The 12,639-nt window shown below is 52.3% G+C and overlaps 2 protein-coding genes across 5 annotated transcripts in view; one reads left to right on the plus strand and one right to left on the minus strand.

Annotated features, from left to right (window-relative positions):
- The window catches only part of ITSN1 (intersectin 1), a 104,849-nt gene extending 94,717 nt beyond the window's left edge, over positions 1 to 10,132 (minus strand). For 2 of the 3 annotated variants that reach the window (XM_066177201.1, XM_066177200.1), the window contains exon 1: positions 9,995 to 10,132. The gene's annotated coding sequence lies outside the window, so the exon portion shown is untranslated. The remainder of the gene's footprint in view (positions 1 to 9,994) is intronic. The other variant, XM_066177202.1, reaches the window with a different exon arrangement.
- A 574-nt stretch (positions 10,133 to 10,706) lies between these two features.
- Positions 10,707 to 12,639, plus strand: part of CRYZL1 (crystallin zeta like 1) — a 16,526-nt gene continuing 14,593 nt past the window's right edge. The window contains exons 1-3 of one of the 2 annotated variants that reach the window (XM_066177205.1): positions 10,707 to 10,819; positions 11,062 to 11,143; positions 11,798 to 11,869. In XM_066177205.1, the coding sequence (XP_066033302.1) occupies positions 11,804 to 11,869 (66 nt within the window). In that variant the 5' untranslated portion in view covers positions 10,707 to 10,819; positions 11,062 to 11,143; positions 11,798 to 11,803. Of the gene's footprint in view, positions 10,820 to 10,870; positions 11,144 to 11,797; positions 11,870 to 12,639 lie in introns of those variants that run through there. The other variant, XM_066177206.1, reaches the window with a different exon arrangement.

Consider the following 12,639-nt stretch of genomic DNA (forward strand, 5'->3'; position numbering starts at 1 on the left):
AACAGAACAAATTGGATATAAATGCCAAATAGTTTCCCAACAAATTTAGCCTGTTCCTAGTGGGAGGAGAAAACTCTGCCCGCTGCTGTGATCCAGAGCACAGCATAAATCGGAGTTCTGTTCAGAACAAATCTGATAAGGAGGAGCAGATAAACAGCCAGCCAGGTGTGCACCTTTTGTTACTGTGCCAGGACATCACTCCAGCAGCCTCTCTCCTCTGGAATAGCATTTCCATGAGACCTTTCCACACTGCTTACACTCCCCCCCACCAACTTCACTAACATTTCTATAAAGTCATCTTACTTTATAAATATTTTTTAAAAATTACTAATATTTACTAAAGGCCAACTTTACTAATATTTCCATGTCCCTTGGAAGAGTTTATCAGGGAATCTTCTGGCCAGGTGAAGCAGCCCCAGAACACATCAGCTCTACAGAGGCACCAGAGAGCCCTGGAGGGGCTGGAGCGTGTCCAGGGCAGGGAAGGGAGCTGGGGAAGGGGCTGGAGCCCCAGGAGGGGCTGAGGGAGCTGGGCAAGGGGCTGAGCCTGGAGAAAAGGAGGCTCAGGGGGGACCTGGTGGCTCTGCACAAGTCCCTGCCAGGAGGGGACAGCCGGGGGGGTCGGGCTCTGCTCCCAGGAACAGGGACAGGAGGAGAGGGAACGGCCTCAGGCTGGCCCAGGGGAGGCTCAGCTTGGCCAGCAGCAGGAATTTCCCCATGGAAAGGGTGCTCAGGCCTTGGCAGGGGCTGCCCAGGGAGCTTTGGAGTGCCCGTCCCTGCAGGTGGCACCTGGAGGTGGCACTCAGAGCTCCGGGCTGGGGACAGTGTGAGACTGCCTGGGCTGGGAGGGCTTTTCCAGCCTCAGGGATTTGAGGATTCACTCTCCATTCTGGGTCCTGAAGCTCTCAGAACAGTGCAGTGATCTGGCTGTCCCCCTGCTCAGATGAAGCCACCCCTGCTCCAGTTTCCTGGCGTGCAGAGCCACGAAAAGATCCGACCTCCCTCCTGCAGGCCAACAAACACCTCATCGAAGCATTTTTCTCAGCAAAACCAGAACGAGACACGCTGAGAATTCACATGTGTGCTTTCCCCAGCCCAAATACAAACCAGGAAATCTCCAGGTAACTTGTAAAAACAAGGGAAATCAAGGCTAATGTTAGGTTCATGTACACCAGCCCAAGAGCACATCCTCACAATACTTATTTTAGAAGTCCACAAATCAAAAGAAAGGTGGAAACCACCTAACTAGGTAACAGCTCTGCTTCCTTCTATCACAACAAGGCTTTGTTTCTATTTAAATCATCACAGAATAAAGTCTTGAATCTTTCATGAGAGACAAAGTCAAGCTAATGCAGCACGGAATTATTGGTAGAAAGTATTCACCTGGTTCCATAACACTGTACAGGGATAAGAACTGAACTCAACAGGTGAATAAATGTTCAAAGTCCCAGGATGGTTTGGGTTGGAAGGGACCTGAAAGCTCATTCCTTGTCCCAGGCTGCTCCAACCCTCAGTGCTTTTTTTTTTCCCCCTCCCATCTGAAGCTAGTAAAGCACAACAAACCTGCCCACAAAAGGAAATGAAGTGTCACCAGAATTTCAGTGCTCAAGGGTCTCATCTCAGTGCATTTTTCATTCATAATGCCGGCAGGATTCTGAAGGGGGTGTCCGAAACACCAGGACTCCGTTTCTATCACTGGGCTGAACGCCTCCCAAGCAGAATGTCTCATTTTAACACAAGAACTGAAGAGATTCAGCATGATTATATTCCCTGCCTGCCCTGCCCCAGCTGGATTGTGCTTTGCTTTCCCTAACAAAGCCCAGGTGGTTTAATCCAGGATTGCAGCAAAGTAATCCAGGGAGAGCCGGAATCTGGGATTACCACAATTTATTCTGGGAACTCTAGGAATTGAGCAACTCCAGCAGGACAGCCTGATTTCCTTGGAGCTACAGAGTAACACTTTCCTGGCTGAAGCACCCAGAGCAGGAGAAAATGCAACATTATTTCTGAGGCTTCACGTGATTCCTCATTGCAGCAACCTCATCGCCCATCAAAAAATCCTCCCGGCCTGTTAATCCCACAGAAACCCATAACCCCCCCGAAGACACAAGGAGCACGAGGTTTAATATCCAGCAGGAGCTGGAGCTGAGCAGAGTGCAGCCCGTGAGGCTGAGGTCCCAGCTGCCATGTCATCCCTGGAACAGGCTCAGCTCCGTGAGCCAAGCACTGAAAGGTCAGAGCTCCAGTTCCCTCTCGTGCCTCCAGGAGAGTGGGAGCCCAGCAAGGAAAAAGCAATCCTGCTTTATATCCCTCCTCCTTCCAGCCCTGCAGTTCTCCTCCTTCTCCTCCTCTCTCAGCAAGGACTCCAAAGTCTGTCATGAGAGACGAGCAGGGACAGAGTGAAACCAGCTCAGACCCCACCAGCTCAGCTGAGAAATTCTGAATTCTCCAAGAGAAACTTCAAGAGTTTGACCAAGAAGCACAAACACGTGAGCATTGGGAAGAGCTGCCCAGGGAGCTTTGGAGTGCCCATCCCTGCAGGTGGCACTCAGAGCTCCGGGCTGGGGACAAGGTGGGCACAGCTGGGACTCCCCGGGCTGGGAGGGCTTTTCCAGCCCCAGGGATCTGGGGATTCTGTGAACTGCTGATGTTTAAAGGCTCAGAGATCCCACATCACATTTTACAGTACAAAAACCGCATTCAAGTTAAAAGTGTGATTAACAGAAAACTCTGCCAGATTTCCTAAAATCAGAGAATCACAGAATATCCTGAGTGGGAATAAACCCAAAGGGATGATCCAGTCCCACCCTGTCCGTGCCCAGAGCCCCAACAATCCCCCCCGGGCATCCCTGGCAGCGCTGTCCAAAGGCTCCTGGAGCTCTGGCAGCCTCGGGGCCGTGCCCATTCCCTGGGGAGCCTGGGCAGTGCCCGGCACCCTCTGGGGGAAGAGCCTCGCCCTACAATCCCCCCTCAATCCCTCCCGGAACAGCTTCAGCCTCTCCCTGGGTGCTGTCCCTGCTCACCAGAGAGAGGAAGAGCAATGGGCACCACATGTTCATGAGGGGACAGGAGAGGCTCTCAGGGGTTTGGTTTTACGTTCTAGAACTCTTGGGGTTAAATATCTCCAGCAGTTAATAGAGATAAAGTGATTTTTTGAGCCACACAACAGCATTTGTCAGCAGCTCAGGGTAACATTGAGAGCCCTCGACTCGAAAGGATGCAGCTCTTTCCCTCCTCACAAAGCAAAATTGTTCTGCTTGCATCATCCACAGACAGCAGAGCTCGAAGCAGCGCCCTCAGATTTAGACGCTGAGTAGAAAGAGCAGCAGCAAACAATCCCTGCCAGACAATCCTGCCAGACTGCAGCTGGAGAACTTCCTATTCCTGTGTCACAGGAGCTTCCCAGTCCCCGCACGGAGCTCTGGGATTTATGGGTCATCCTCAACTCCTGACTCTGCAAAAAACCATGACTAAACAAGCTAAAAAAAGCGTGGAGCTGGTGAAGTGAAAATGCTGCACAAGCCTCAGCTCCACTCAGATGACTCTGATAAGAGCTGTGATAAGGAAGCACACTGTGAGCAGGGAGAACACATCAGCTTCCTGGCAGCAGCCGGGGGTCAGAGATCAGGAAGCAGCACACGGGAGGATCCATCTGGTTCAGTCCCAACCCAATCCAGGATCTCTACAAGCCCAACGTCCCCTTTAGTCCCACCAAAACCATCTGAAGGGCTCCGGGCCCACGGGAATTCCCAGACCTGAGACCCCCTGATCCCAATGAAGCCAGAGATCCCTGAGCACACCACCCAAAAAATGCACTGCATTTGCCTTCCCCCTCTGGCCATGCCGTTGTTATTTGACAACATCTCCTTGAAGCGACCCCATTTCTCAGCAGCAAAAACAGGATTTCTGTCACACTTCTTAAAATCCGTGCAGTGTGTTAACCAGCAGGTTGCTGTTTGCTCTCTAATGAGCAGGTTATATCAGTGTGGTTTGAAGTAGAATGAGAAGAGAACAGCAGGACATGCAGGAGTTTCCAAGGTGGAAAATGGCTCATTCCAAACTTTGTCCTTAAACACCACAAAAATCCACCATGCCATGAACTGAAGTATAGATGACCTTACATGAAAACATATTTTAACACTTCTGTGCTTTGAACTCTTCCTCTGAATATGATTTTTACAAACCAGAACTTTAAAAAAAAATTATAACAGACAACTATAAGGAGCACTTAGAAAAGAATAGGGGAGAACCTTGTTACATGTCTGCTTTTAAATTTAGTATTTCCCTGAACACCTACGGTAACTTCACACCACACTACTTTATTCCACAAAAAACCCCCGCCCTCTTCTCTTTGATGCTCATTCTGTTGTTTGCAATTCAAGCCCACACTGAAGAACAGAGGTGTTAACAAGGGAGAAAATTATTAAAGTATTTCACCTCTCCCTACACCCAGTTCCTGTCACAAAGTTTTTCCTGGCTGGGATTGGCTCTTACAAACACCAACAGAACAAAACCCGTGAACATCTCAAAGGGTGAGAGGGAGAGAACACCTGCCAGCCTTCAGAGACCATTAAAATGAAGAAATACAGATGCAGGACAAAAGGAAGGGAAGAAAAAAACAGGTAAGAATGGGGATGGCTGCAGGCAGGGAGGGGGGAAGGCAACCACAGGCACAGGCAGCAGCTGCAGCAAAGATTCAGGGCAGAGAATTGTCTCTAAAAAATCGAATTACACCAAATGTCCATGCAAAACAGGCAGTCAACAACCCCAGGGCTGAGCGTCACAGGAGCCTGTCTGTCTGTCTGAGAGCTGCAGAGCACTGAGGTCATCCAGCTGGGGCTCACACGGGGCTCCGAGGAAAATGTCAGGATTTTTGCTCAAGAAATCCAACGGTTACATCATCCCGTTTGGTACCCGACCAGATTAGTGGCATTTCATTACAAAACACAGCTCTCGGGTTGTCAGCTTTTATGGCTCTCTGTAAGAATTAAGTGCACTTCCCCAAAATACCCCGAAGGTTTATGAAATGATTAGAAGTTGCACTGGGTATCTGAGCTCTTCACCAAAAGCACAGGAATCCCCACAGGATCTGTCCACACCCGAAGGCCACGTGCAGAACTTCCTTAAAAACCATTAAATATTGCACCTTGCAGTCCACAGGCCAGCCCGTAACCTGGTGCCTGGGAATCTGAAATTGTAACTGTAATGTAGTAAAAAAATGAAAGTAGGTGTTTTTACAGTTAGAATAAATGGCTTTATCACCATAAGGACACGATGATTAACAGAGTTCTGTGTTTCATTTGTGATTGACACAAAATTGGCTCGACTGCACCTTCAGTTTCCAGCTCAGTCTTGTGAACCCTTCAGATGCAAGCAGCAAGTTCCCAACACAGGAGCAGAGGTGTTAAATTGGACCATAACATAAAGAGTGCCATGGAGAGAGCCCTCCCAAACTCACGCTGACCTTTGGGAGCTGAATGTGCAGCTGCCTTTCCCCAGGCTCAGGCTGCACAGACACAGCTGAATTCCCTGCCCAGCAGCCAAGGTTGGATCTCCACAGTTCAGCTGGGAGGGCAAGGAACAAAAAGTCCGTGTGTGCTCGGCAGGAGGAGCCTCGGGCCCAAAACAAGAGAGGCCTCTTCTCCTTCCCCCAGGATGGGCGGGGGCTCTGCTGCCAACACACAAGCAGATATCGCTGGAACATTTCCCTCCTGCACTGCTGCAAACACTCACAGAGACCTCAAGGTGCTGAGAGAAAACACTAAAAGTTCTTCTTTCCCCAGAGCAGCTGAGCCCCGGGCACCTCGGGGTGTCAGCAGCCCTGCAGGATCCCGGAGGGAGGCTGGGAATCCCGGACTGCCACTCCCAGCAGGTGTGATCCCAACACAGCATGGGCTGGGCTGGGAGGGACCTTAAATCCCAGCCAGTGCCACCCCTGCCATGGCAGGGCCACCTCCCACTGTCCCCGGTGTCCAACCTGGCCTTGGGCATTCCAGGGATCCAGGGGCAGCCACAGCTGCTCTGGGAATTCCAGCCCAGCCCGGGAACAATTCCTGCCCGGGATCCCATCCAGCCCTGCCCTCTGGCACTCTGGATTATTTCACAGCAATATTTCAATGCGGTAAATATTGACAGTTCTGGATGGAAGTGCAGAAACCCACGTGCTCCAGAGGAGGTTCATCCTGAATCCTGCAGAGTGCTGCCAACATTCCAGGTGGCTCCGTGGGAACCCTCCTTCAGGAATCACACGTTTAAATCCAGGTGTTCAGTGTACTGACAACTATTTCCTACAGACCGTGCATTTCTGTGGAGCACAGGAAGCTGCACCTTGAGATGCTGCAAAGCTAAACCTGCCCAGCCATTTACAGCCAATCGCTCATGGCCAGGGCTGGATCCTCCGAAGGTACCAGGGAGAGAATCCCCAGGGAAATCTGAAGGATCAGAACACAAAGGAAAAGCTGAACTTCTGAGTCTTCAGTGGAATCATTTTACCAGCGTCATTAGGGTTTGCTAATCTACATTATTAGCAGCAATATATTTATGAGTAATATGGAATGTACCATCAGGCCCTTGGTTTTCCAGGACTGCCATCCCACAAAACCTCTGACAAAGTCCATGGATGGAGAGCTCAGCTCTCCCAGCTGTGGGCACACACAGCCATGAGGGAATGCAGGGAAAGGGGATGGGAAACTGCTGTGGGAGAGAAACACAGCACAGACTGAGGTTTCACACACTCATAACTGAGATTATTCCACAATTCCACACACACATTTTACCACATTTGCAATTTGCTGAAAAGAAGAGTTCACAGAGAATGGATGCCCACTTGGACACTAACACTAATTAATTCAATTACCTTAAAAACAACACATGAAAAAGTAAAATATAATATCCAACACATGCAAGTTTGATAAGAGAAAACCAAATCATGTGTGTACTATGTCAGTTCAGTTTTCTGTGTTTTGACTGATTGCAGTGAAGGAAATGCTGTAAAAATGCACCTTTTGCATCAAAAATACAACAACTTTTCTTCCTGGGAATGCCCAAGGATACCTCTCTTCCCTCCTTCCCACTCAAAATTATTTAATTTCTATTAAATAGAAATCTTCTATTCTGGTCAAGAAGCTGATCCTCTGGAGGGGACAGCCAATGCCCTGTTTGCATAGGAGAGATTAGTTTCTAATTACTATCAGTAATTAGTGCTTTCCTGCAGCGGAAGGTGGAATTTCTCTGTCAGGAACGTGACTACCTGCAACCCTGGCAGGCACAGAGCTCCAGAGAGATTCATTCCAGACAGGTGGATCCACAGACACCTCAGCTGGTGCCCTCCCAAACCTCACAGCTCACAAATACCGTTATAAATCCTTCCATCTGCAATTAAAATCCCAACCCGTGCCTGCAGTGACAGTGCCAGCCAAAAAACAACCAATCCAGTATATTCCATTTCAATTGTACAAAGCACGCTTTTTAAAGGGGGCGACTCCTCGTGCCACAGAAGGTTTCAGCACCTCACAGCGAGGTTTGCTGTGCACAAGGCACTCATCACCACATCCCAGCCTGGATCCCCCTCCTGACTGTCCACCACTCCCCTCAATTTCATGCTTGGCAAGTAAAAACAAAACCGAGTTGCTGTGGAGGGGCCATCCCAAGTTCAGCACTCAAAGCTCCCAGCACACAGCAGCAGCTGGGGCAGCCCTGGGGTGATTTTACGGGAAAATGAGAGTGAAACCCCTCACATCCCTTGGGTTCCAACTCTGAGCCACTCCCAACTGAAACGTGCCCCTCAAAGCAAGCTGCTGATGGTTCATTCTGCTCTGGTGCTGCCCACAGCACAGGGAAATGTCAGTGGCTGCCAACTCCTGAGCACACAACCCCAGACTGGGCTGGGAGGGACATTAAATCCCACCCAGTGCCACCCCTGCCATGGCAGGGACACCTCCCACTGTCCTCAGTGTCCAGCCTGGCCTTGGGCACTGCCAGGGATCCAGGGGCAGCCACAGCTGCTCTGGGCATCCTGTGCCAGGGAAGGCTTTCCTACAGAAAACTTCCACCCCACTGATTTCCCCATTTCTCAACCCATTGCTTGGGGTTTTTTTCCTTAACTTTTTTTTCATCCCATAAAAGGCCATCCAACATCATGATTTAGGAATATTTCACTGCTAGAATCACATTCTTTGCTGAATCCAAATCTATCCTAACTGCATGGTCAGAGGCATTAAGGAAAGGCCACCAAACAGCAGCCAGAGATGGAACAGGCGCTGCAGGTCATGGCTCTGAGACCCCAATTCTTCACCCAAGAACCAGGACATAAAGGAAAACGATCAGGCAAACAGAGCTACTCTGCAAAGGGTCTTATGTGGAATGATGGACAGCGGGATGTCACAGAGGAGCTGAAAGAACCGAGGGCGGTTTGTGAGGCAGCGAGTGCAGGGTGCAGACACTGGGGAAGCTGCTGGGAACCCGCTGCTGTGCACGAAACACGACCCCTGTCAGGCTGCCAAAATCGGGGCGGGCACAGCGGGGCCCAGCACGCAGCCCGCCGGGATTTACAGCCACGGCCCGGCAGCCCGAGCTCGGAGGGAACAGAAAATGCGGCTCTCTGCTCTGTCCGAGCCGGGGATGCAGTGAGGACACCCTCAGCATCCACAGCACCCTCCCCTCCTGCAGCCGGGAACGGCCGTGAGACAGGCAGGGCTCCTCCTCACACACCCCGCACAGGGAAAACCTTAACGGAGAGGAGGATTTGGGATCAATTCACCGGTCTAAACTATAAACTATACAGGAGCATGGAATATCCTGAAAGGACCCACAGGGATGATCCAGCCCCACCCTGTCCCATCCCTGGCAGCGCCGTCCAAAGGCTCCTGAAGCTCTGGCAGCCTCGGGGCCGTGCCCATTCCCTGGGGAGCCTGGGAAGAACCCTTCCCTAAAATCCTCCCTCAATCCCTCCTGGCCCAGCTGCAGGCGCCCCTCGGGTCCTAAGGAAGTTTTCTGTGGGAGAATATCACCAGATCATACCCAGCAAAGAAAGTTACAGGTGGCTACAAGAAAAGGTAAAAGGCAGAAGGAAAGGCCGTGGGGAGTAACGCGCCCCAGAGCCATCAACACCCAGAACACAGCGTGGCTTTTTCATTTAAGAAAATGCATCCATTCGGAGCTTGACTCCAATACATATTCTGGTAATACTCACTAAATATCTATTGCCATATAAGCTCCGAACAAAAAGCACTTTGGAACTGGGCAGTTGGAAGAGGTAGAGGAGGACAGAGCGTTTCTTGTTCTAACGAGGGCCACACTATCCCCCCTGCAATGCCGGCTGGTTTACTAATAGGAATTACTTACTAATAATCCCCTCTGATAAGCCACGGAAGTGTTTTCCCTTCATGCGGCAGAGAAAGGCAGAATTCACAGAGCACACCGGGTTTTTTTTACAAGCGAACCCTAAATATCACCCCAAATAAAGCCAGCAGCTGAACCAGAACAAAAGATACCCGCAGGGAATATCATCGACAACCCTGCCTGCTCACCCGAGGCACAGTCACACACAGGGACACAACCCTGCCCACGGCCCGGCTCCTTTTCCCGGCACCATTCCCTCGTTCCCTAAGGGACGGCACTCCCAAGGGATGGCGCTCACAGGGAATGGCATTCCCAGCCCAGGGCACTCCTCAGGGACGGCACTCCCGATGGATGGCTCTCCTCCCTTCCCTCGCTCGGGGCGCAGCGGCCGGAGGCAGCGGGACCAAGGTGATTTCAGCTGAAGGATCCCCACACGTTCCGGTCACAGGAGCAGCACAAGGCACCGGCCCCAGCAAGGGGCGCAGCATCACACGCCGCCCGCCGCGGCTACCGAGGGAGAGGACTCGGGCCCCGGCACCGCGACACACCCGGGCACCGTGAGGGGCTGAGGCGGCGCTGCCCCCCCGCCGGCCTGGGCTGAACCGCCGCCGCCGCCGCTCGCAGCCCGCGCTGCCCCCGTCCCGCCGGGCCGTACCTCATGTCTGTGCGGGCCCTACTCACGGCCCCGGCCGCGGCCAGGGCACCGAGGGGCCGGAGGGGCCGGAGCGGCGCCCGCAGCCGCCTCCGCCGGACGCGCCATCGCCGCCCTCGCCCCGTCTGAGGGGAGGGGGGAGGAGCCCCTCGCGGCCGCCGTACTGACGCGCGGCCGCGGCTCCCGCCTGACGAGCAGAGCGTGCCGCCAATCAGAGCCCGGGAAACCCACAGAGCCCCGCCCCCTCCGGCCAATCAGAGCCGTGACAGCCCCACTCTGACGCGCGGCCTCCACCCGCCCCCCGTGTGACCAGCGGGGCGCTCCACCAATCAGAGGCCTGGACAGCGGCAGGACCCGCCTACCCGACCAATGGCGGTTCTGCCAGCCTGAGGGGATCAGTGCTGGGGGAGCCGTGAGGGGCGGCCGCGCTCCCTCCTCACACCCGCGGGAGGGGCCTGTACCGTGCGTACGATATTAATCCGTGAGGTCATTGCACGCGGCGTCTCCCCCCTCTCCCGGGTGATGTCCCACAGGTCGCGCCGGGCGCCGGAGCCGCCCTCCTCGCCTCACGGAATGAGTGACCATCCGCGGGGACCAATCGCACCTCGGCTTTCATGATGAATGGCGCCCACTGCGACCAATCGAGAGCGTTCCCGTTGCTGCCGGAGGCTGTGATTGGTTACAGCGCCGGGGGAGGGCGGTGCCCGAGGGCGAGGCGGAAGTGACGGAGTGTCATGGCAACCGCGGGCGCGTCGCGGCGCTCGGGAGTCCCGCGGAGCCGGAGCCGCTGAGCCCCTGAGGGCGGCCGGGGGCTGCCGGAGCCCCTCGGTGCGGACTGGGTTCCCTCAGAACCCCTGAGGGCGGTCCGGGGCTGCCGGAGCCCCTTGGTGCGGGCCGGGATCGCTCGGAGCCCTCGAAGGGTTCCGCGGGGGTCTCCGGGTGGTCCCTCAGGGATTAGAGCTGCAATACTGGTCGCGTGATTTCCTGCCTCTCTACTCCTTGCTTTCCTTTTTCCTTGTTCACTCAATTTCATTTGCCTTGTTGGGGTTTTTTTTTTTCCTTTCTAAAAGGTTCCTGTTGGTTGAGGACGACACGGGCCGAGTCCGGAGAGCAGAGCAGAAAGCCAAGCGGCGATTTTTGGTGGAGTCACACGTGAGTTTCGCTGCATTCCTGCACAGGAATTCCCTGTGTTCCCTTTGCAGTGCCCGTGTCTGAATTGTGTGGCTTCGTGGGGACACACAGATCCCGTGTCCTTCAGTGCCTTCTGTGCTGCACCTACAGCAGTACCTGAAGGGATTCTCCAGGAGAGCTGCAGAGGGACTGGGGACGAGGGACAGGACACAGGGAATGGCTTCCCAGGGCCAGAGGGCAGGGCTGGATGGGATCCTGGGCAGGAATTGTTCCCTGGCAGGGTGGGGATGGAATTCCCAGAGCAGCTGTGGCTGCCCCTGGATCCCTGGCAGTGCCCGAGACCAGGCTGGACACTGGGGACAGTGGGAGGTGTCCCTGCCCATCCAGGGGTGGCACTGGGTGGATTTTAAGGTCCCTGACAACCCAACCCATGCTGGGATTCTGTGATCCTCAGTCCTGTGGATCTTCTCTGTTAGGGGCAACTAAACCTGTTGATCCGAGTTAAAGCTTCTGTATCACAAAGACTCAAATTGCCTGCAAACAACGGCTGTGTTTCTTATATAGTGCTTTAATTTAATTTAATATGATTTGATTTGATTTGATTCAGCAGGGCTTTAATGCCTTGTTTGCCCACAGACACTGCAGATGTCACAGTTTGGTTGCTGTGTTTTCCAGGTCACCATGAAGGCCCTGTACGGTCAGCAGAACTCCCCTGGAGAGGAAATGACATTTGTGTTCCAGGAAAGAGTGAGTTCCCTTCAGGGCAGCTCTGTCCGTCAGGCAGACTTTGGCTGAGTGCCACGGGGGAACTGAGGCACAGAACTCTTGTGCAGGCTTGGGAAAGGACTGGCAGGATCCCTGCACACACAGGCAGGGCAAGGAAGGTAGGGGAGGTGTGTTTTGTCACCAGGCAGCCCTTGCCAAGGCCACTGCTGGGTTTCCCTGCAGTTTTGGCATCCAGACTTTCCAAAGAAGCTTTGCAGGCATGGAAAATGAACCCTGGGTCCACATTTCCTGGCTGAATTTTCTAGTGCCTGAAAAAGTAGAAATAGAGCCTGAGGGATTGATCAGGTTTGGGGTAAGAACACTTCCTGGTTCTTACTGGGGTTGTTTCTTTGACATCATTTGGACTTGGTTTTGGGCTTGAATATTGACCTCAGCGGGTTTGTCAGGACTTGTGCCTCACATCAAGTGAAAGGAAACCTCAACAGAAAAATAATGTCAGTGTCTGAGGAGGCTTAGTAAGGTCTAGAGGTCAATTTGCAATAATAATATCATGATATAGTGACATAATAATGATGATGATGAAAATGATAAGTAAGGTCTAGGGACCAGTTTGCAATAATAATAATATTATAACATAATGTTATTTTTATATTACTTATATAATGTATTATAGGTAATAAATTAATTGTATTAATTATATGTTATAGATAACTAATGATATTAATAAATATATATTAATAAATATATTAAATAAATTATTATTAATAATAATATATTAAAATTATTAAAAA

This window comes from Chamaea fasciata, unplaced genomic scaffold (genome assembly GCF_029207755.1).
Source record: "Chamaea fasciata isolate MVZ Bird 193981 ecotype frontalis unplaced genomic scaffold, bChaFas1.0.hap1 SCAF_2, whole genome shotgun sequence".
Classification (NCBI taxonomy): domain Eukaryota; kingdom Metazoa; phylum Chordata; class Aves; order Passeriformes; family Sylviidae; genus Chamaea; species Chamaea fasciata.